Source organism: Mollisia scopiformis, assembly GCF_001500285.1.
Source record: "Mollisia scopiformis unplaced genomic scaffold LY89scaffold_27, whole genome shotgun sequence".
NCBI lineage: Eukaryota > Fungi > Ascomycota > Leotiomycetes > Helotiales > Mollisiaceae > Mollisia > Mollisia scopiformis.
The window spans coordinates 503,220-521,317 of record NW_017263607.1 but is presented as its reverse complement, the minus strand read 5'-3'; the positions used below and the strand labels follow the sequence as shown (position 1 = coordinate 521,317).

General features: G+C 47.7%; 8 protein-coding genes across 8 annotated transcripts; 4 read left to right on the top strand and 4 right to left on the bottom strand.

Moving 5' to 3' along the window:
* Positions 1-2,679: 2,679 nt before the first annotated feature.
* On the top strand, positions 2,680-4,812 carry LY89DRAFT_701046 (uncharacterized protein; the record flags this gene model as incomplete). The annotated part of the gene is made up of 2 exons (XM_018217166.1): positions 2,680-3,516; positions 3,586-4,812. 2 exons carry the CDS (start codon positions 2,680-2,682, stop codon positions 4,810-4,812), a joined length of 2,064 nt encoding a protein of 687 aa, XP_018064402.1.
* A 154-nt stretch (positions 4,813-4,966) lies between these two features.
* LY89DRAFT_268542 (uncharacterized protein) lies at positions 4,967-5,564 on the top strand. Its single transcript, XM_018206343.1, has one exon. The coding sequence runs from the start codon at positions 5,120-5,122 to the stop codon at positions 5,438-5,440; it is 321 nt and encodes a 106-aa protein (XP_018064401.1). The 5' UTR covers positions 4,967-5,119; the 3' UTR covers positions 5,441-5,564.
* Position 5,565: 1 nt separating this feature from the next.
* LY89DRAFT_268543 (uncharacterized protein) lies at positions 5,566-6,014 on the top strand. Its single transcript, XM_018206344.1, has one exon. The coding sequence runs from the start codon at positions 5,699-5,701 to the stop codon at positions 5,930-5,932; it is 234 nt and encodes a 77-aa protein (XP_018064400.1). The 5' UTR covers positions 5,566-5,698; the 3' UTR covers positions 5,933-6,014.
* A 1,747-nt stretch (positions 6,015-7,761) lies between these two features.
* On the bottom strand, positions 7,762-9,677 carry LY89DRAFT_597333 (maltose permease MAL61; the record flags this gene model as incomplete). Its single annotated transcript, XM_018209973.1, has 4 exons — positions 7,762-8,574; positions 8,625-9,179; positions 9,228-9,319; positions 9,434-9,677. The coding sequence occupies 4 exons, from the start codon at positions 9,675-9,677 to the stop codon at positions 7,762-7,764; spliced, it is 1,704 nt and encodes a 567-aa protein (XP_018064399.1).
* A 2,005-nt stretch (positions 9,678-11,682) lies between these two features.
* LY89DRAFT_268509 (uncharacterized protein) lies at positions 11,683-12,515 on the top strand. The gene is made up of 2 exons (XM_018206342.1): positions 11,683-11,852; positions 11,915-12,515. Exons 1-2 carry the CDS (start codon positions 11,846-11,848, stop codon positions 12,430-12,432), a joined length of 525 nt encoding a protein of 174 aa, XP_018064398.1. The 5' UTR covers positions 11,683-11,845; the 3' UTR covers positions 12,433-12,515.
* Positions 12,516-12,890: 375 nt separating this feature from the next.
* On the bottom strand, positions 12,891-13,379 carry LY89DRAFT_268472 (uncharacterized protein). The gene has a single exon (XM_018206341.1). It carries the CDS (start codon positions 13,336-13,338, stop codon positions 13,090-13,092), a length of 249 nt encoding a protein of 82 aa, XP_018064397.1. The 5' UTR covers positions 13,339-13,379; the 3' UTR covers positions 12,891-13,089.
* A 326-nt stretch (positions 13,380-13,705) lies between these two features.
* Positions 13,706-14,727, bottom strand: LY89DRAFT_787699 (uncharacterized protein). Its single transcript, XM_018223095.1, has 2 exons — positions 14,569-14,727; positions 13,706-14,511 (listed from the first exon to the last, which is right to left on the bottom strand). Exons 1-2 carry the CDS (start codon positions 14,676-14,678, stop codon positions 13,722-13,724), a joined length of 900 nt encoding a protein of 299 aa, XP_018064396.1. The 5' UTR covers positions 14,679-14,727; the 3' UTR covers positions 13,706-13,721.
* Positions 14,728-15,324: 597 nt separating this feature from the next.
* On the bottom strand, positions 15,325-17,079 carry LY89DRAFT_675538 (uncharacterized protein; the record flags this gene model as incomplete). Its single annotated transcript, XM_018213518.1, has 1 exon — positions 15,325-17,079. One exon carries the CDS (start codon positions 17,077-17,079, stop codon positions 15,325-15,327), a length of 1,755 nt encoding a protein of 584 aa, XP_018064395.1.
* Between the last annotated feature and the right edge of the window lie 1,019 nt (positions 17,080-18,098).

Here is an 18,098-nt window from a genome sequence, read left to right as displayed (position 1 = left end):
ACATCGTCATGCATCATGTCACTTCACTCAGATTATATATTGTGGTATCAGCGGCGAATTCTGCTTCCTTTTCAACCTCCTGGTGAGTATCGAGGAGATAGCTTAGCCGCTCGGAAGACGGGTTGACTGGATCCTTCAGCGAACCCCCGAATGAAGAATGCCACGAATTCGACAGAGCATTGATCTGATCCTTCCCCGGTGTCCACTTCTCGAAGATGCCAATCCTCGAAAATATCTAGCCGAATATCCAACCGTCATGGGGCTATTGGTCTTCGTTCTCCTCCCTCAATCTCGTGCCTGGATGGTCAGTTCACCAGACTCCGATTTGCCAGTAATCAAGGATACTCCTACCGACAATTGCGCTTATGGCGCACACCACGACCACCACCACATGTCTTGTTCTCCTATCAGCACGCAATTAACTTTCCCCTGCGACGATACGGCGTGACCAGTTCGTCACATCACTGTTGACGACAGGATGTCTTCTAATGTCGAGAGGGCTGCGGTCCACCGGCCCAAGACCTTATTGTTCGGAATCGCGAATTCTGCAAAAGCCCATTGGGTCGTCGTCATCAGCATCTCAAACCTCAGCCCGGAAGAACAGGAACGAGAACACGAACACCACCACAACCCTGCATGTGGGAAACATCAACAATGGGCCCCGCCAGTAAGGAAAACGAGTAGCTTGTAAATTCAACGCTGCAAAAGTGCTGTCTGTTTGTTGTCTCTGCGATCGCTACCTCCAGTCAGTCCTGCAGCTTTTCTCCCAGCCCGTCACATCCTCGGCCGTCACACACAACACCATACATAGCCTTCGCATCTTCCTGCCGACTAAAAAATTGCATCGGCGTAGATCTATCCAGTCAATGGAGGCGGAATCCACCGCAAATCGCCAACATCCTGGCGAGATTTGCCTGTCCCGGCGCCATCAATTGCAATCAGTCTTGAATCTGCCGTAGGTAGGCCCTACGAGCTATGGGCATAAATGTTATTTGAAACTGGCCGCCAGCGCATACCAGCATCCTGGAGGCGCAACTGATAATTGCAGCTGCTTCAACAACGTCTGCTCAAAGCTCACCGACATGTCTTGTGCCGTTCAATCATCTGTGTGCGGCTCCTGATAGGGCCCTTCTCAGGTCATCGAATCCTTTTTCGAGACATTGGAGTTCCGGAATTGTTCAGATCATTCCCAAAACCTCCAGACGTCAAACGATGGATGGGAAGCGTTACACCCATGATCATTCTCGACACATCCCTGCCTCAAACGTTGGCGCATGCCATCATTGGCTCCATGGGCTGGGCACACTTTAATCAAGCACTTGGCCACTGCTTCTTGAGTTGTCTCGACCACACCTGGACTGGACACACAGGTTATTTCAAGTCGCAGTCGTAGTCGCATGCGCTCGGGGACCTTGATAGCTTTCCGCGCTCCTATAAAACATGTGCAGAGCTTCTGGTATCTTGTGGACGTTTCTCTTCCAGATAGGCAAAATACTCTCCGAAAGCGGGATGAATGGTAGACTCGAGCACACAGGAGACCAATGAAGCATTATTGCAGTAAATCCTTCAGCCATCAACAGGCAATGGTAGACAACCAGGTAGCGGTCTTAGATATCTTGAACAGAACTTGCTCTGCTCTCTGTGCATCGTTACCTCTATGGGACGTTCTTAATCTGGACGTCCCAGTGCAAAGTGGGCAGCGACATGACCATAGAAGCCGAGAATTGTGCACCATTTCTTGGGCGTAGATACGGTATAGATAGATTTTGACAAGTGTGAATGTTCTCTAATACTATAATTATATCTAAGACAAGAAAAATGCCTGCTCTTGGAAAATATGTAGTTGATCAAAGTTATGTTGAAGTGCGTGCATAAAAATCCATGGCTCTGAGTAACCACCTCAAGCCTCCGCGAGCCGACATCCTCTCTTTCTCCTCACACACACGAAAAGGCTTCGAGAGGAGGAACGCACAACTGACCAGCAGCAGGTAAGAATCAAATCCATCCCTCATCTTCATCTACATCATCTCAACCTACCGAAGAGTTTAATCTCATTCGAAATCGTCTGCTAACATCATCGGTCATCGCAGGTCTTCGAGACGCCAATTGGAGCGAACGACCACTTCAAATGCCTCGATAGCCCTCCCAACGACATCCATTTCGATCAGCTGTAAGTTGCCATGATTCTTTGATCGTATGCGATCAAGTATCCAGACTACATCACACTCCTTCCATGTCCTGTCTGTTGCTGTACTTCTGCTTCCAGCGGGTCAGCTCCGAAGCGCCCAGACAGGACGACGCAGCGCACAATTCCATCATTCTTCCCATCTCTTCATCAAATCGAGTTTTAAAACTATCCTCGAGTCTGCCAATATCAATGCTAACATCTGCCTCCATCTAGTTCGACCAGATACCCTACGTTCGTTCTGTCCATTTTCCTCCGCCTGCTTTGCGACAACCCGTCCCACCCAGCCAGCCCAGAACCTTCATCTCCTCAACAGACAACCATCACTCGATCAATAGCAACGTCAATCGCTCGGAAAACAGTATACCCATAGGGGAATGGAACTATCCAATCTTCTGTCAGGGCCAGTATCTGCACACGCACACAACCAGTTTCACGATACTGCACCACCTTCTCGCACACACTCCTACCCGACCCGAACCACAACGACTGGGATGGATGCGCGGAGTGATCACAGGATGGCTACACCACCAGCTACATATGGCAATGGTCACTCCAATTCCACAACTCCTCACAATCCAAGCATGTCTCCCTTTGGGAGTCCGACTCCGAAGAGTGTCGCATTTGAGCTCCTCTTCCCCGAATCCCCCCAGTACCGTGCGCGCCTCCCTATGAGAGTGCAAATTTTCCCTCACGATACTACCGATTCAATCATCACCACCGTCAAGAACTTCTATGGGCTGTACGCTGGTCCAGGTGGTGCCAAAGGAGTGAGTTTTGAGGATGAGCAGGGGAACACCCTCATCGCTCGCTATGAGAATCTCCGAAACAATATGGTAGTTTATGTCAGAGTTATCGAAGAGGCTGCTCCTCCACCAGGTGCATATGGCCCATCTTCATACCACTCAGGATCTCCTATCCTCCCGGCAGCTGCCAATTACTATCCCGGCGATGGTCACCATATGCCACCACCGCAACCAGCACAGGCACTCAGTTATGGTCAACCCCCATCGAGACCAACGTCAAGAACGTCTCGATTGCGCAGCGCATCACCTGGCCAAGGCCGTGGACGCCGAAGTGCATCTGCCAGCACGAATCCACCTCCTATGAAAAAGAGCCGGTCGCGCTCTGGTTTCAAGAGTCGTGGATCGAGCGCCCATGGCAGCTTTACAGATAATCACAGCGATGGCATGAATGGGTACAGCAGTGGGGATGGAGCACCTGGCTCAGTTTCCAGCAGGACCAAGAGTGAACATCTTGGTAACACCGAGATTAGCTTGGACAATATTGTTGAGGGCGGGAGACGAAAGAGGGCCAAATTCGAAAGCTCCGTAAGTACACGACAGCTCTTAGAGATCGCAATCACTTTATTTCTACATTTTGCTAATACTTGGAACTAGGAATTGCCCTTGTTCGCTCCTCCCCAGATGCCTGCAGCGACTTCGAACTCCTCTGTGTCTCCAGCTCGTCGCAATGAGCACCATCGCTCAGCCTTCCCTTTCACCAACCCATCACAACATCCATTCTCGAACCCCCAACCACTACACTCCCCACAAAGCTATAGCAATGGATTTGGTCAGCCGGGGATGTATACTACACCGGCTCCTCAAGGTCGTCGCACTCGCGGCGGTGCTGTGTATCCTACCAATCGTCAATCAATTGGCAGCACACCAAATGGCAATAGCTCAGGCATACTCCCAACTCCCGATCCAACAGTTGGCAGTTGCATGTCGGAGGAAGACAAAGATGTTGCGCTACAATTGATGAGATTGGGAGAAATGTCAAACATCTCCCACGGTCGCACATCTGCTTCCACGCTTGATGATACATTCAGCGGCCGAGCAGATGCTGCTTCTTCTACTGGGGCAACAAGTGAGGGAGAGAGCGAGAGTGAGGATGAATTGCCACCTCCTCGGCGCCAGAAGCGTGAAGCAAGCCCAATCTTGCCACCAGGACATGTCAAGAAATTTCGCCAGCATCTGGATGATATCTTGCCAAGCCAAGACAGCACCGAGCCTAGTGGAGATGAGGCTGATGGCGAAGACGGCCGTGATGAGACTTTCAAGCCTGCTTTCAAAGATGATGCTATGGAGCTTGATCAGAACAAACCAAAGATGCTCAAGTCCAAGAGCCTCCCCACCGTCATGGGCAAGCCCCGTACCAGCGCTTCTGAAGCCAAAGTCAGGTCAAGCAAATTGAAGACTCAAAGACCAACTCAGATTAGGTCAAAGAAGTCAATCAGTGCTCCTAGCAGCGCTAAGCCAATTTCTCCCACCTCTCTGCCACCTCAGTCTCGGAAGACGTCCAATGCATCTGCGTTGGCATTCCAGCATCAACTCGGTGAGGATGAAGAGGACCTTTCCTCCAAACCCCGCTGCCAGCGATGTCGCAAGAGTAAGAAAGGTTGCGACCGTCAACGCCCATGTCAACGATGCAAAGACGCTGGTCTGAGTGCAGATCAATGTGTCAGCGAGGATGAAGGAAATGGTCGCAAGGGCCGTTATGGACGCCACATGGGTGTACCGGTGAAGAAGGACGAATTGTCTGTGGACACAAGCATTCTGCCTCCGATGGTGGCAGCTGGCGGTCAGAGCAGCCCAGATAAGAGCAAGAAGAGAAAACGGTAGATGCGAGTGGGTCTCCACAATCGGCAGTCATGGTCACGAGTCATTGCACCGATCATGATAAGGTCTGGACTTTCGACAACGCTTCATTCGTGTATTAACGATTCTCTCCTCTTGTCGACATATATCTTGTCACCTCTCGGTACTGGTCCCTTCAATAAAAGCATCTCCTTCTCATCTTTCTTTCCGTACACCCTATCTCCTTTCCGGCGTTAATTGTGGGGGGTTGCGAGCAGCATGGCGTTTGTCAATTTTCTATCTTGTCGCTGTCTCTGTTCCTGTTCGTCCAGTACTCTGTTGTAATTGGTCTATGGGTGGTGGTGTTGTTATCATCTTTTCATCTGCTCATTTGGTCTGCCGGGGTTGGTTTGGCATATTGTGGATGGGTTGGCCGAAAGAAAAAGCTCCAGAACACACTCACACTCCTTTACGATTGATGGATGAACATATTATACGATTTTCCTTGTGCGGTCATTTGTGTTGCTGCTGCTGCTGCTGCGTTTTGCTTGCTGTTTCTTTGTCGTGGGATGGATGGAGGTGGAGGATATATCACTCTGCGGATGGATGGATGGATGGATGGATGCTTTGCTGGGAAAGGTACAATAAATATACAAAACAATTGATTGATTGATGGAGTAGGAGGGATGGAATGGGAAGGGTAGGAATGATCACGACCGAACAACAAATCGAGGTGCGGGTTTTCTTTATATTAGCAAGCAATTGAACAGTATTCAAAAATCTCCCTGGCTCCTTTTTTTAGCAGTGAATCGTGATGTGATATTACTACCTGGTCTATAAATATGCGGACATGTTCTCTTCCGGAACATAACTAGGAACAAGACTATACTTCAAGCTTTATACCCACTTTACCGTTTAACATCCCGATACCATGGCGCGAAAGGGGACTGCTTTCATTCCATCCCATCTCATCCCGTCCGTCTTATGCGCAGAACTCTGTCCAGCACTGATTTACTCACCTCTCCATTCCATTCTCACCCCCTTCATCCCGCTCCTCAACAGAAAACCGGAAAAGCTTGAAATGACACCAGAAAATGCACGAAGAAAAACCTTTCCTTCCACTTACCCAAGTAGCTACCTACGCAGCGGCCCGTCCATTCGTTAGTCAATGACCCCTCTATTTTTTTCGAGTTACACCAGTGGTGGCACTTCGGTTCGGGTCGGGTAGAGACGGCGGGGGTTGTCAAAGTGGAGGGTGATGGGGGTCATGTGACTAGCCATTCTTAGGCATTCGAAAGCGAATGGAATGGAATGGAAATTCTTCGTTATATAAATCGTCTCCTGGCCCCATGGGGAGGGAGGTTGAGTGCGCGGCGTTAATATTGTTTGGTGGGATAGTGATCTGGTTTTTTTTGTAGGTAGGGAGGAGGGATGTTATGGTTAGCAGGCACGTGAATGTGAATGTGAATGTGATTTAGAATACTAGGTAGGTACTTTTGATATATTAGTTTTTAATGGAGGGGTCTAAGGGGTTGTTTTCTAGTATAGATGTTTTGAAGGGTTGAAGCGGGAAGAGAGGGGGGAGGGGTCAGGTTTTATATGCTGTTTATTTTATTTAGTTTTAAGTATAATTTTATTTTAGCACCGTGCTTTTATTCTAGCACTGTATTCTCACTCCAGCTTTATACTATATTTAATTTTTTATTTTAAATTTCTACTTTCACTGCCTACATAGACTAGCGCTCCTAAAAAGGACCCAGAGCGGTATATACCTCAACCTTGTAGAAACGAGCACTTCGGTTCCGACTTTCTGCCTTGAGCTTGTCCCAGGCGGCTTTATTCAGACGGTGAAGAGCAGTCGGTTTCTTGTTGATGGGCGTGGGAAGTGGAAGATTAGAGGTAGGTGACAAAAGAAAGCGTAGGATGTGCTTGTCGTCAGGAAAAAAAAGAAGACGTGATGAAGCTAACGAGGGAGTTTTTACTACAAATAATACTAGTCATTTTGCTAAAAAGGCTCAGAGAAAAAAATTGAGCGGTGGTAGGAATGCAAATGGAAGACAGGAAAAATAGGATGAGATGGGATGTTGTGTTCTCAGGGGAGGGTTGGATGTTGGTATTGCAGGCTGGCTTCCTGCCGAGTTTGGATTTTGGTGATGAAAGTTTGAGAAGAGATATCGGCGTTTCGTTGTAAAGGAGATACTGCTGCTTAAGAAAGCAAAAAAACCAAACCCGCCTCCTTCTTTCTTTCTTAGCCAAAAATCCTCCATTCAAGTCTTTCAATCTAAGATTGATTTGTGATTTCCAGCCCCGCAATATCGAAATATAATTTCTTACAAAAAGGAAAATAAATAAATTGTTTGCAAAGAAGAAGGATGGATGGATAGATAGATAGATAAAGGCTTGTATATAGAAAAGAAGATCTTCTTTCTTCGGGCCACTAGGAGAGATTGTCTGGTTCCGTGGGATTATTTGACAGTGGTGGTGGTGGGTTCTTTTGGCTGTTTTCAATTCTATATGATTAAACTGTAATTGATATATGCCCTTCAACTCTCAACGGCAAACTTGAATGCGGAGAAACTTTTTATTTTCAACAATTTTGCCAGAATAGTGATATTTTCTTGTTTAAACACTAAAAGTACGGTGATCACTTTAAAAATGGCAACGAATTGAAGTTGTATTGATTGATTGACTGATTTATTGTTTCGTTCCATGATTGATTGACTCTCCACACCCTCCTGGCTTCTTGGCTTGCCTTGACTTCAGAAGCCTTCATGGGCTATGCTTATCCAACACCCCATTCCAACCCTCAACGACTTCACCAAACACCTCATCCAATCCGACTCCAACCCAATGATAACAACCCATAAAAACGACATCCGACTCAACACTCCTCAACTCAACGAACCAAATGCTGTCCCTACAAAACATCAAAAAACCATCAGCCACAATTCTACTCTCTCTCTCTTTCATCGACAGACAAGGAACTACCCCATCTCATCTCTTCTCACCACCACCAACAACCTCCTGATGACTAACCTCCAACTTCTCCTCATACCTGCCCACCACCCCATCATCAACACTAACCTCCTCCCCAAAAACATCCACATCCGTACTCGCAAACTTCCTCGCACTCACCCCCCTCTCAAACAGCAGATCCAGCTCCGCAAAACTACGTCCCTGCGGTTCCGGCACCCGGAAATACGTATAGATGATACAGCAAAAGCAGATCGCCGCCCAGAAGAAGCCCGTGTAGTTGCCCCAGTTCCAGGACCCCGGGTTCAGCATATAGGGGGTGAGAACCGAGCAGATGATGCCGACGATGTTGTAGAGATTGCGGCCCAGGACCACGGTCTTGATTTGGAGACGGCGGGTGGAGAGTTCGGCGACGAGGGAGTAGCAGACGGTTCCGACGGAGAGTTGGTAGAACATGGCCCAGATGAGCATTATGGAGCCGGTGGCGAGGGAGGCTTCTTTTTTGTGGGCGTGGGGGACGAGACCGAGGAAGCCGAGGATGAAGAGCATGGTGCAGAGACCGCAGAGGCCGTAGAGGTAGAGGGAGCGACGACCGATGCCCATGGACATGAGGAACCAGGCTCCAAAGACTCCGACCATGTTGATGCCGTATTGACCGAGAGCGAAATCGTAGGATGTGGATGTCGGGAGACCGGCTTGTTCGAGGAAGTAGGTTGAGTAACCTGAGAAAGAGTTTCCAGACAGGTTTTGAATGGCCCAGACCATGCAGACAATTTCCGTGCGACGACGGTCTGTTCCGCGGAAACAATCGAGGTAGGTTGCTCCTTTAGTGATCTGAGATTCTGTCAGTGTATGATTCTCAAAAACTGAAAGAGGAAACCCACCTTCTCTTCCAAAGCAGTAGTATGAACCATCATAGAAATCGTCTCATCAGCATCAAAGTCCGTCTCCCGATTCAAACTCGTCAAACGAAGAAGCGACTTCTTCGCATCCTCAGTCCTCCCCTTTCGGACAAGCCACCAAGGAGACTCAGGAGCAAGCAATACACCAATCAGAAGAGGAACCGGCCACATCCACTGCAGCGCATACGGAATCCTGTACGCCCACTCGTCCGTTCGACCCAATTGAGACTTGATAACGCCAATACCAATCACTTGTCCCAAACCCCAGCAGAAATTGACATATGTGGTCAAGTATCCACGGAGAGCGACTGGACAGACTTCAGAAGCATATGTAATCGTCAGGGTCTGGAAGACTCCCCACGGGATACCGCAGAGGATTTCGGCGACCTGGAGATCGATTACGCTCTGGGCTGTGAAGAAGATGGCTGTGAATCCGATGATGAGGGTCAGGCAAGTCATGACTGTGTATCTATATCCGAATCGTTCCGAAACCCATCCATTGATGAAGAGACCGATGATTTCTCCGACATTTGCACCCTGCAGTCCGTGTTAGTTGAATTCAAGAGGAACTGAGGATGCGCGTACGTTGCTGAGACCTGCTTGCCATCTTGCGGGGACTTGGTATGTACCGTCTGGGAGCATCTCTCCGTACTTCTTATTGAATTGCGGGAAGGCGTCTGTTTGACACAACAATCAGCATTTGATTCCCGCTTCCACAATCCAGCACAACGTCCAAAAACTCCAATTCAATGTCCAACCCCATTTTCATATGCTAAAGCAGGGTAACTCACAAAAGTTACTCAACAAACAAACATCATAACCCTCCATACAGATACAAGTCGAGATCAACAAACTCCACGCCACCGCCTTGGGATAGAGCTTGATCCCCTGCAACAAAGTCATCTTGTGCTCCTTATCCGTCGCATTCTTCGCATTGTGTATGACCTCGTTCATGGATTTCGTATGCGCGAGGTCATCCTTCGGGGGGAAATGGAGCGGCGCATCGTGAGGTTGGGCCGTGATTCCATACGTCATGTCCATGATTGCAAATAATGTCGAGGAGGTGAGGTATGTATCTATGGATAACTGTAAACGATACAGGAATTGTCGATGATCCGGTCCCTATGTAATAGTCGCACAACAACAGTCCCTATTCTCAATGACGTGAAGGGGGAGAGAGGATGGGGGGCTCGAAGCTCGAAGCGCACAGCTCCAAGAGTAGTCAAGGGAAGTCGCAAAGGAGACACTCGTCTCAATATATACTATTTATTCAATGCGAGTCCAGTATGAGTGATCGAGAACTCTCACCAGCACCAGGACATGACAAGAGAGTTAAATTTCCCCGCGCCATCCATCCATCAGTCCCAGTTGCCCAGATTCTCATTTTGCTAGTCTTTTTTTCCTGCCCCACCTTGGTCAACATTAGACCGAGATAGGGAAGATACCCATTGCCGCTCTGTCGACGACACTTGATCGTGTGCTGCCAATCTCCATGGGGCCTTCCTACCTTGGTTCTGATGCCGGTGCAAGAGAGGGGTAAGGGCAGCGGGTGATGCGAGGGACGGGGTGTGACGGGGAATCGCCATCACGGGTCACACGATGCGGGGAACGAGACAGAGTATGGAGAGAGCTGGGGATGGGGGGCCCGCCAGAGCCCGAGGAGGCGGGTGGTGGCGCGTTGCCTGGAGAGTTGGATTGGATGGAATGGGAAGCTTTTGCTTCGCTGATTATCGCCGTTCTGGGGATGTGGTGGTGGGTTCGGTGGTGAAAATTGAGGCGGAGGTGTGAGGCTTGGCATCGCAAGTCGCCTTCCTATTTGAGATGCGGGTCAGCTGATGAGTATCACGAGGATGAACCTTGGGGAGTTGGGGAGGAATTGACGAATTAGATAAGGGGGATTGGAATTGAGTTGCAGGGTGTTTTGTGGGACTAAGGAGAAGTAAAGTTGTACCGTACCTTTGACATCTGAGAGAACTTCCTTTTCATCATCCGATCAATTGTACGGAAGTACAGGTCCATGATCCATCATATAAACCAACATCCTTTCGCTCTTACTACCAAGCCAACTCTCCAGCAGAACCCATACACCCATTGACAACAAACATTCCCATCCCCATCCAAACTCAAATCCACCCCCTCGAGTCTAGACCACCTATTCTCAGCCTCACGCAAAACACCCACCCGCACTTCCAAAAGCAGTATTTTCTCCCGTCCCATCCAAAAACAACCTCTACTCCATAACGCGGATATAACTTTACCCAACACGCAGCTGCACGGAAGGAATAGTTACTATACGAGTCAGGAACTTGGGAGCGTCTCCCCAGGAGAGGACTCGGCCCGATGCTTTGGTTCGTGGTTCGGATATGGGGATGGACACACACACTCTGCCAATGATGCTTGAGAGTCAACCTTTGATTTCTACCAACGAGAGATGAGATATAGAGTTATAGAAAGCGACTACGTAGGTAGGTGTGGAATGGCGGGAGACCGGAGTCATGCAGATTCACGTGACCTGCTTCGAGAAGAGAACCGGAACCGTGGGAAAGCCACATCCGCAACACGAACCGTATCGACCTAGTCTCTGTTGCATGTAGCAGCTCGTATTACTAACTTGCTAACTTGGGGACCCTGGTTTATATAATCTTGAAGATTGCGGACCGAGCCGTGGACAAGTCTAGGTTTGATGGGTGGAGAATTTGGATGGCATATATAGTTGTAAGTGCTTTGGTGGAGAAGGGGTGTATAGAGTCAAATTCTGATCTTTGAGATGGGTTTGTTTTTGTTGGAGTTCGAGGCAAGAGTGGAAGATGTAGTTTCTGTTCTGGGTTTGGAGTCCACATGCCGACTTTTGTTGTTGAAATTGGTAGCTCAGACATCCTTTCAGCTCAGCTCCACAGTATTTCAGTCATTCAAACTTTCGAAATGAATGAAAGGGGGTGGCTTCGGCGTCGTGGTTTCGGCGTCGATCATTGGCAAGGAGAAGTAAGTATGGCAGAAAGAGCCTAAGAGAAGAAAGTATTATATGTTGAGAGTGCAAGTGCGTGAGTTGTGCTTCGTCACGCGATGCATCTGCTGCACTACCGCGGTGGTTCTCCTGTTGATATAGATGAGCAACGAGAATCGACTCCAAACAACAATCGGATCAAGACCATTCGTACCAGATACCATACCGAGAACAGGAGAAGCACTTGCTTCGTAGAGAAATGAACGGCAAGTACCCTCGAAACCAGCACAAAAGATACATTCAAAGTTAAAGGAGTGTTGGGGAATAGTATACTCGAGACCACAAACGCATCTAACCAGAACACCATTCCATTCCTTTCCCACGAAAGGAACATCACGCCCCTCTCCTCTCCCTCTCCTGCCCTCGCGGACAACAATTTATTTCCATACATCACCAAAACATCTAAGCAAACCACCCAGCCCCAAAAGCCCTCTTCTCCTTCTGCGCAACCGGCGACGCAGTAGGCTTCCCGCCACCAGGCTTCTTGTGCGCCAACTCACGAAGTCCAGTAACATGAGGACGATGATGATCCTTCGCAGTCTTAGTATGCTTCACGCGAACGGTGCTCTTCAAGCTCTCGGTATGGACCTTCGTCTCGTGCGGCTTGACGGTCTCGACCGTCTTGACCGTGGCGTGAACGTACTCGGTGACGTCGCGAGCGTGCTTGGATTTGACGGAGTGTTCGTGGACCTTGGTTGTGTGGTCACGGTGCGTCTTGGCAGAGTGGGTGTGCACTTTGGGCTTCTTGGTGAAGGGCCGGAGGGGGGGCATCGAGACCGCGTATGATTTGTAGCCTTTTTCGTGCACGGTTTGGTAGCTGGTTACGGTGTATTGTTTGGTTTCGTGGTGGACGGACGCGCCGCTGACGGTGACGATGTTGGTGACATGGACGGTGTTGACTATTGTGTTGTCTGTTCGTGGATGTCAGTGGAGTTTTCAGAAAAGCTGAGTGATGAGGATCAAACTTACCACGTTCCTCGAGATCATCGGCGAACACAGAGCTTACACCAGCCAAGAGCACGGCAGCAACAGAGAAGAAACGCATAATGAGAGGAAGATAATTGCGCACGTAGAAGACTCTACGTACAATCAATCACACAGTGAAGGGAATAGAAAGAGTGTGGGGAGGTGGAAAAACAGAGGAAATAGAGAATAAGGCGAAGGGGCGCCGTTATGATATTGGGCGATTGTGTCTCAATTTATTGAGCACTAGTGTGACAAAACCGTAATGTTTGATTCAGGAGACAGAAAATTTACTTCTGATGCCGAAAAGTGACAGGAGAAAAAAAGAAAGTTCAAGGGGTCGGGATCTCGAGTTTGATTCCGCCACTTGGTATTAGAATGACAAGAGTGTTTTTTTGTTTATTTATCTAGAGTACAAGCGTGAAGTGATCAAAAGTGCAATGGCAAAGGGAAGTCTGCGAGTTCGAGTCGTAGTGACGATCAGGGGCAGTAAATGTAACGCGTCGTGATAAACAGAACGAACAGACCAACTCTGGTATTCGTTTTTATCATCCAAAATAGGGAGTATAGGAAGATTGATCTGAAATTGTTCTCAGACGGGAAGGATATAATTGCCTTGCGTGGATGGCGCATTCTGTGGAGAGACATCTTTGTTTGATCGGGAAATTCGATGTGAAGGCGTTCAAGAATAACTTTAAATGCATTCATGACGAGACAAATCTGTTCCATGGCTAACCATTGTTAGAGCGGACAATGGAGGAAGATGGAAATTATTGTGAGGTTGATGTTGATGTAGAACGGAAATCTAATTCTGGGAGCGACAAAACCTTGGAAGGTACGCCATTCTGGATTAGGACTAGTAAGATCACATGGCTGAGACAGTTTTCAGACATTCAAATTTCAATGATGAAGATCCGTTCCATAAAGCCTGATCATGGAAAACGTTTTGTTTCTCTCTTGTAACACGATTTGACCACATCATGGGTAACACGTGACTCAATCGCCAAGGTTGACGCTTGACAATTGGAGTACAACGCAGCTGTGAGATCCTCCGTGCAACTGTGCGATGAGCTCATATGGTAGGGCCAGGATGATTATTTATAACTTATCAATTACTTTCTCCTCCTCAAAGCAAGCCATGCAACCAACCCCACTATTGCCGGACTACCAACGTATTTGAGCACGTTCTTTACCACAATCCAATTCATCCGCTCTCCGTACTTCTCCCGATGGGCAACAAAGACATTCCTCTCATTTACCCTAGGAAAATCCCACTCGGGAACTTCGTAACCCAAAAACTCGCACAGAGGACCCCACCCCTGCTTAACATTATACTCCAGCAACCTCTCCTTCGGCACCATCCTTCGAATCTTTGCATTATGTTCTTCATAGAACCTTTTCCCTCTTGTCGGAAATTCGTGATACATACCGTTGGGATTGAGATGAAACATTTCCGTCATCCTCCCAAATGGATCGGGATCCAGGAATTTCCTCCACAGCTTCCGCCAAATGCTCACATCTTTCTTGATCAACAATTCCACAAACGGCCAAATGGTCTGCATCACCGACTCGTGCCATACATCGACATTATCTCTGACGGTAAGGATGACTTTAGCATCGGGATAAGCTTCCAAAAGCTCGTCGGTGAATGTCAGGCAAGGATGATCTGAAACTGCCATGCAATGTCCTAGGAGCGCATCCCAATCTTTCTTCCCCCAAGTACCTTTCCCCTCAAGTTTCCATTCGAGGGCACGAACCCACAGTTTACAATCTGCGGGATTCTCGTTGATGATTGAGGTGAAATGGTACACGTCGAAGATTCCGAGGTCAAAGAATGCTTGGCGGAGAGAGGATGTCCCTGAGCGTGAGAGGCCGAGAACGAGTACTTTCATGGGGACCGTCCTTCAGTAACATTCAGTAGTTGCGTTTGAGAGTTCGTGGGAAATGCTACTACCATACCTTGTGCAGTTTGAGCGATCAATATTAGTAGCCTGGCGGATAGCAGTAGGGTCGAAACCAGCAGGCTGCTCAGGAACTGGCCGCTTCTTCTTCACAGAGCTTTCATCCATGACAAACAGGCACTTCAAAACGTCAATATTCGAGTAGTTCTATTCTTTGTGCGGAAAGCTGTTCATATATTAGCACCTAGGAGAGATCCAGATCCTCTGGTGCATCTGCGGGTCTTTTTATGTAAGCACTAAAATATGCAAGAGCGGAATGCACTTAGGGCTGACCTTTCACATGGGTCTCCGGTCGACTTTTCGCAGTCTCGGCCTATTGGTTTTGTCAAATGGGGGTAGCCTTGAGAGCTGTTGGAATGTATGCTAGCTTCTGGAATATCATCTAGGCCAGAATTCCCAAAGGGGTGCATAAGGCTGTCGCTTAAGCTCGCTTATTCTCGGTTACCTCCTTTTCTAAGAGTAGTGAGTTAAGTGAACGAAAATCTAACTGCTTGGGTTCAAGTTAAGAGGCCGCGTGGTTAGATCAGACTACGACAGAGCAATAAATACGATCAATAAAAACGACAGATTCACTGATCATTGGCACTAAATTTCCTTTGGAAAAATTGCTTTCCTGTATTTTTCAAATTCACCCCGCCAGAAGCAAGTGCAAGAAGTAGCATATAATGTAGAATACAAGCAACGCGACAGCCCAAAAGCAGTTTCCATCTGGGAATGCCTCAATCCATTCCAAACCTGCTCAACCCCCTAACACTTACAGCCCGCCGCATTCGAAACTACCACTAGAATTGGGTATTGTTGCATAAAAAGGGAGGACGCTAGTGTCGATAGCCCAGTCAATACCATCCTCGCAAGTAAATTCTTCGATATCGAGACCCTCTTCAAGTCCCCTGTCTCTAAAGATATCTGCTGTGAAGAGCAATTGTCTCGCCGTCTGTATCTCCATATACTGCTTTTCGAGATCGTCGAAGGCACTCTTGAACAAAATCATAAAGTCAGGGAGGTTACCATCATCAGCAGCACCATATAGCTGTGAGATGAGTTCTTCTCTCTCCCTCGAATGGTAGACTTTTTTGAGCTTAGCTTTATGTCGGTTGAAGATAGCTCGATTGTCGAACGGCAACTCGCGAATGAAAGCCTCAGCATAGTCCTCCAGCAGCAGAAGGCCTTGGTTTGTTTCATATTCGGGTATGTCCGATGTGGCAAGTTTCGAGTCCCGCTGAGCTAGGGCGAGATCAAAGATGCCACTTGCAACTTTTCCCTTCTTGATGAAATGGATGATATTCTCTCGAGTCAACATTATCTTCTCATGTTGATGTTCCAGGTATTCCAGAACTGTATTCCGAAAGAACCTGAAATGCGCCCCATCATTTTTCAGGATGGTTGCTTTGGCGTCAAACAAGCCAAGTTCGACAGGGTGCTCTTTGTAAGGATATGGAGTTTGTTCCGCAATCAAGTGATACTTGTCAAACTCCGACCCAAATTCGTCAGCAATCCTTGTGTGTCGACTCGACAGCTCCATCATCAATCTGAAAGGTTGAAATCTTTCATAGGACTGAGCATATCGAAGCAACCGTTCGTACATGGGCCTAAGAAATTCTCTCTCACAGTCGCTAGTCACCAAACCGCGCAGTTCTTCCAGAAGTGAAGCTTTTGGCGTGTAATTAGGGTCATTGTCCCTAATCTCACCTTGTGAGACGAATATTAGATCTTTTTCTTGGGCAACTGTAAAGGAGATGCTCCCTACTTTCCGCAAGGCTCGTAGAGGCTCCAGGCACTCCTCAAAAATTCTATTCTGTAATCCCCAGCTTAGTCTCCTACGCAAAGACACAATGGCAATCTCAATTGATTTCGGTGAAGCTTGAGCAATGGCACAGCAGAGCGGGCTCAAGCTCCACTTGCAACGAATGCCGTGGGGGAAAACGTCCAGAGGGCTGATGACAACCTTCCAGTGTTGCACAAGATTGAAGGATGGCACTTTATCGAGCGTCATAAACCAGTTCCTATCTTCAGTATTGTCCCAGTATCTTGTAAGAGATGGCTCGAAAGGAACGTGGTTGTATGAATTCCAGAAGTCTGCATAGTATTGACAGGGGCGAGATTCATTGCATGATTGGCACTGTTTGACTTCGCAGCCGCATCGTTCCTTGTCAAACTCCAACGTCTCCCTTGAACATTGGATAAAAAATGTATTCTTCCCGTATAATACGGGCGCCGCTTCATTGTAGATCTGTCTACATGCACCGAGAATATTAGGCGATGGTTCAAGGCTGCTATAATAGCCAACAGAATTCCTGGTTCCGACTATCGGATTCACAAGTAAGAGTTCGTAAATGTGAAGCCGAATCTCTGAAGGGAGCTTGTCAAGGAAGGTGCATTTTGCGGTGTTCGATGCACTGCGTTTGGTTGTAAGAGTGGCATTCTCGAAGTCGGTCTGAAGGATTTTCGTTCGAATAACGAAGGCGAGCTCAGGTTTAAGTTGCATGAGGGGTTTTCGTTTGGTGGACATTGTGACGCGGTCTTCTGCTAATATAAAATCAATATGACAGCATCATAGACGAAGTTGAAACCTTTACCGATACCTGTTGGAAAGCAAGAAAGTGTAGCCGAGTTGACTATGGAGCGCAAATTGAGATACCAGCCTGAAAATCCTAATGTAATGGGAGCTTGCTATAGCAGCGGAAAAGGAAAGATTCGAAGCGAAAAAGAGCGCGTAGCAAGGTGACGGAGAATGATATCGAGGGAGGTTAATGAAGGGCGCCACTGAGGAAGAAAGCTGATCGGAAAGGCGGTTGTTTCGGAAAGAGCCGCCGCAACAATAACCTTCTTCTATATCCAAAAGAAGGGGCTAAGGACTAGAGGAGCTAGTCAAATTGACGCAGAAATAAAACATACGAGTCACGTGGTTTTATGTGTGTAAAAACGTCCAACCTTATGTTCTTCTTCGAATTCAGACATTTGAATTTAGAACTCAAGCACAAACCAAGGCTATGTAACATTGTTTCTGCTCTTCATATTCAACCTTTCCACATTCTCAACGACTCAGAAGTTACATTGACCTGTTTGGGACTAAAAGGAGGTAGGAGTTATATGAGAGTGAGAAAACAAAAGATCATGGAAGCTTGTTGAAGTAGGACGTGTTAGTTTTCACAACTAAGATTCAATTCTGTTCATAAAGTCATTGCTGCTTGTAGACTGTCTTCCATTCTAAGTAAATCTCGCAAACCTCTGACTGCAGGTTCCAGACTACCCCAGCAGAAGCCATTTTCCCTCTCAACCACTACCAAAATCTCAAAATTTTCTCCTTCGTGGCTATTCTTGACCTTCACCAATATGCAGATGGGAGGAATAAAGCTCCAAGTCGAAAGCAATGCAAATGTGGGAAAGAAGGGTGGTGTAGGGAATTTAAGAGCGTGGTGTGATGAAGAGGCTGCAGAACACTTCCTAATGGCAAAGTGATCCAAAAGCAAAACATCAACACAATCATTGAAGAGTATCAAGTGACTGCATCAATCAAAGCAGCTCCTT

What these genes read in the sequence shown, in the direction of transcription:
- LY89DRAFT_268542 (XM_018206343.1), top strand. Translation starts at nt 5,120, where the DNA reads ATGGGTGGTGGTGTTGTTATCATCTTTTCATCTGCTCATTTGGTCTGC.
- LY89DRAFT_268543 (XM_018206344.1), top strand. Translation starts at nt 5,699, where the DNA reads ATGGCGCGAAAGGGGACTGCTTTCATTCCATCCCATCTCATCCCGTCC.
- LY89DRAFT_268472 (XM_018206341.1), bottom strand. Translation starts at nt 13,338, where the DNA reads ATGGAACAGATTTGTCTCGTCATGAATGCATTTAAAGTTATTCTTGAA.
- LY89DRAFT_787699 (XM_018223095.1), bottom strand. Translation starts at nt 14,678, where the DNA reads ATGGATGAAAGCTCTGTGAAGAAGAAGCGGCCAGTTCCTGAGCAGCCT. An exon ending in GATCGCTCAAACTGCACAAG is followed by an intron (nt 14,512 to 14,568) that starts GTATGGTAGTAG and finishes ATGTTACTGAAG; the next exon opens with GACGGTCCCCATGAAAGTAC.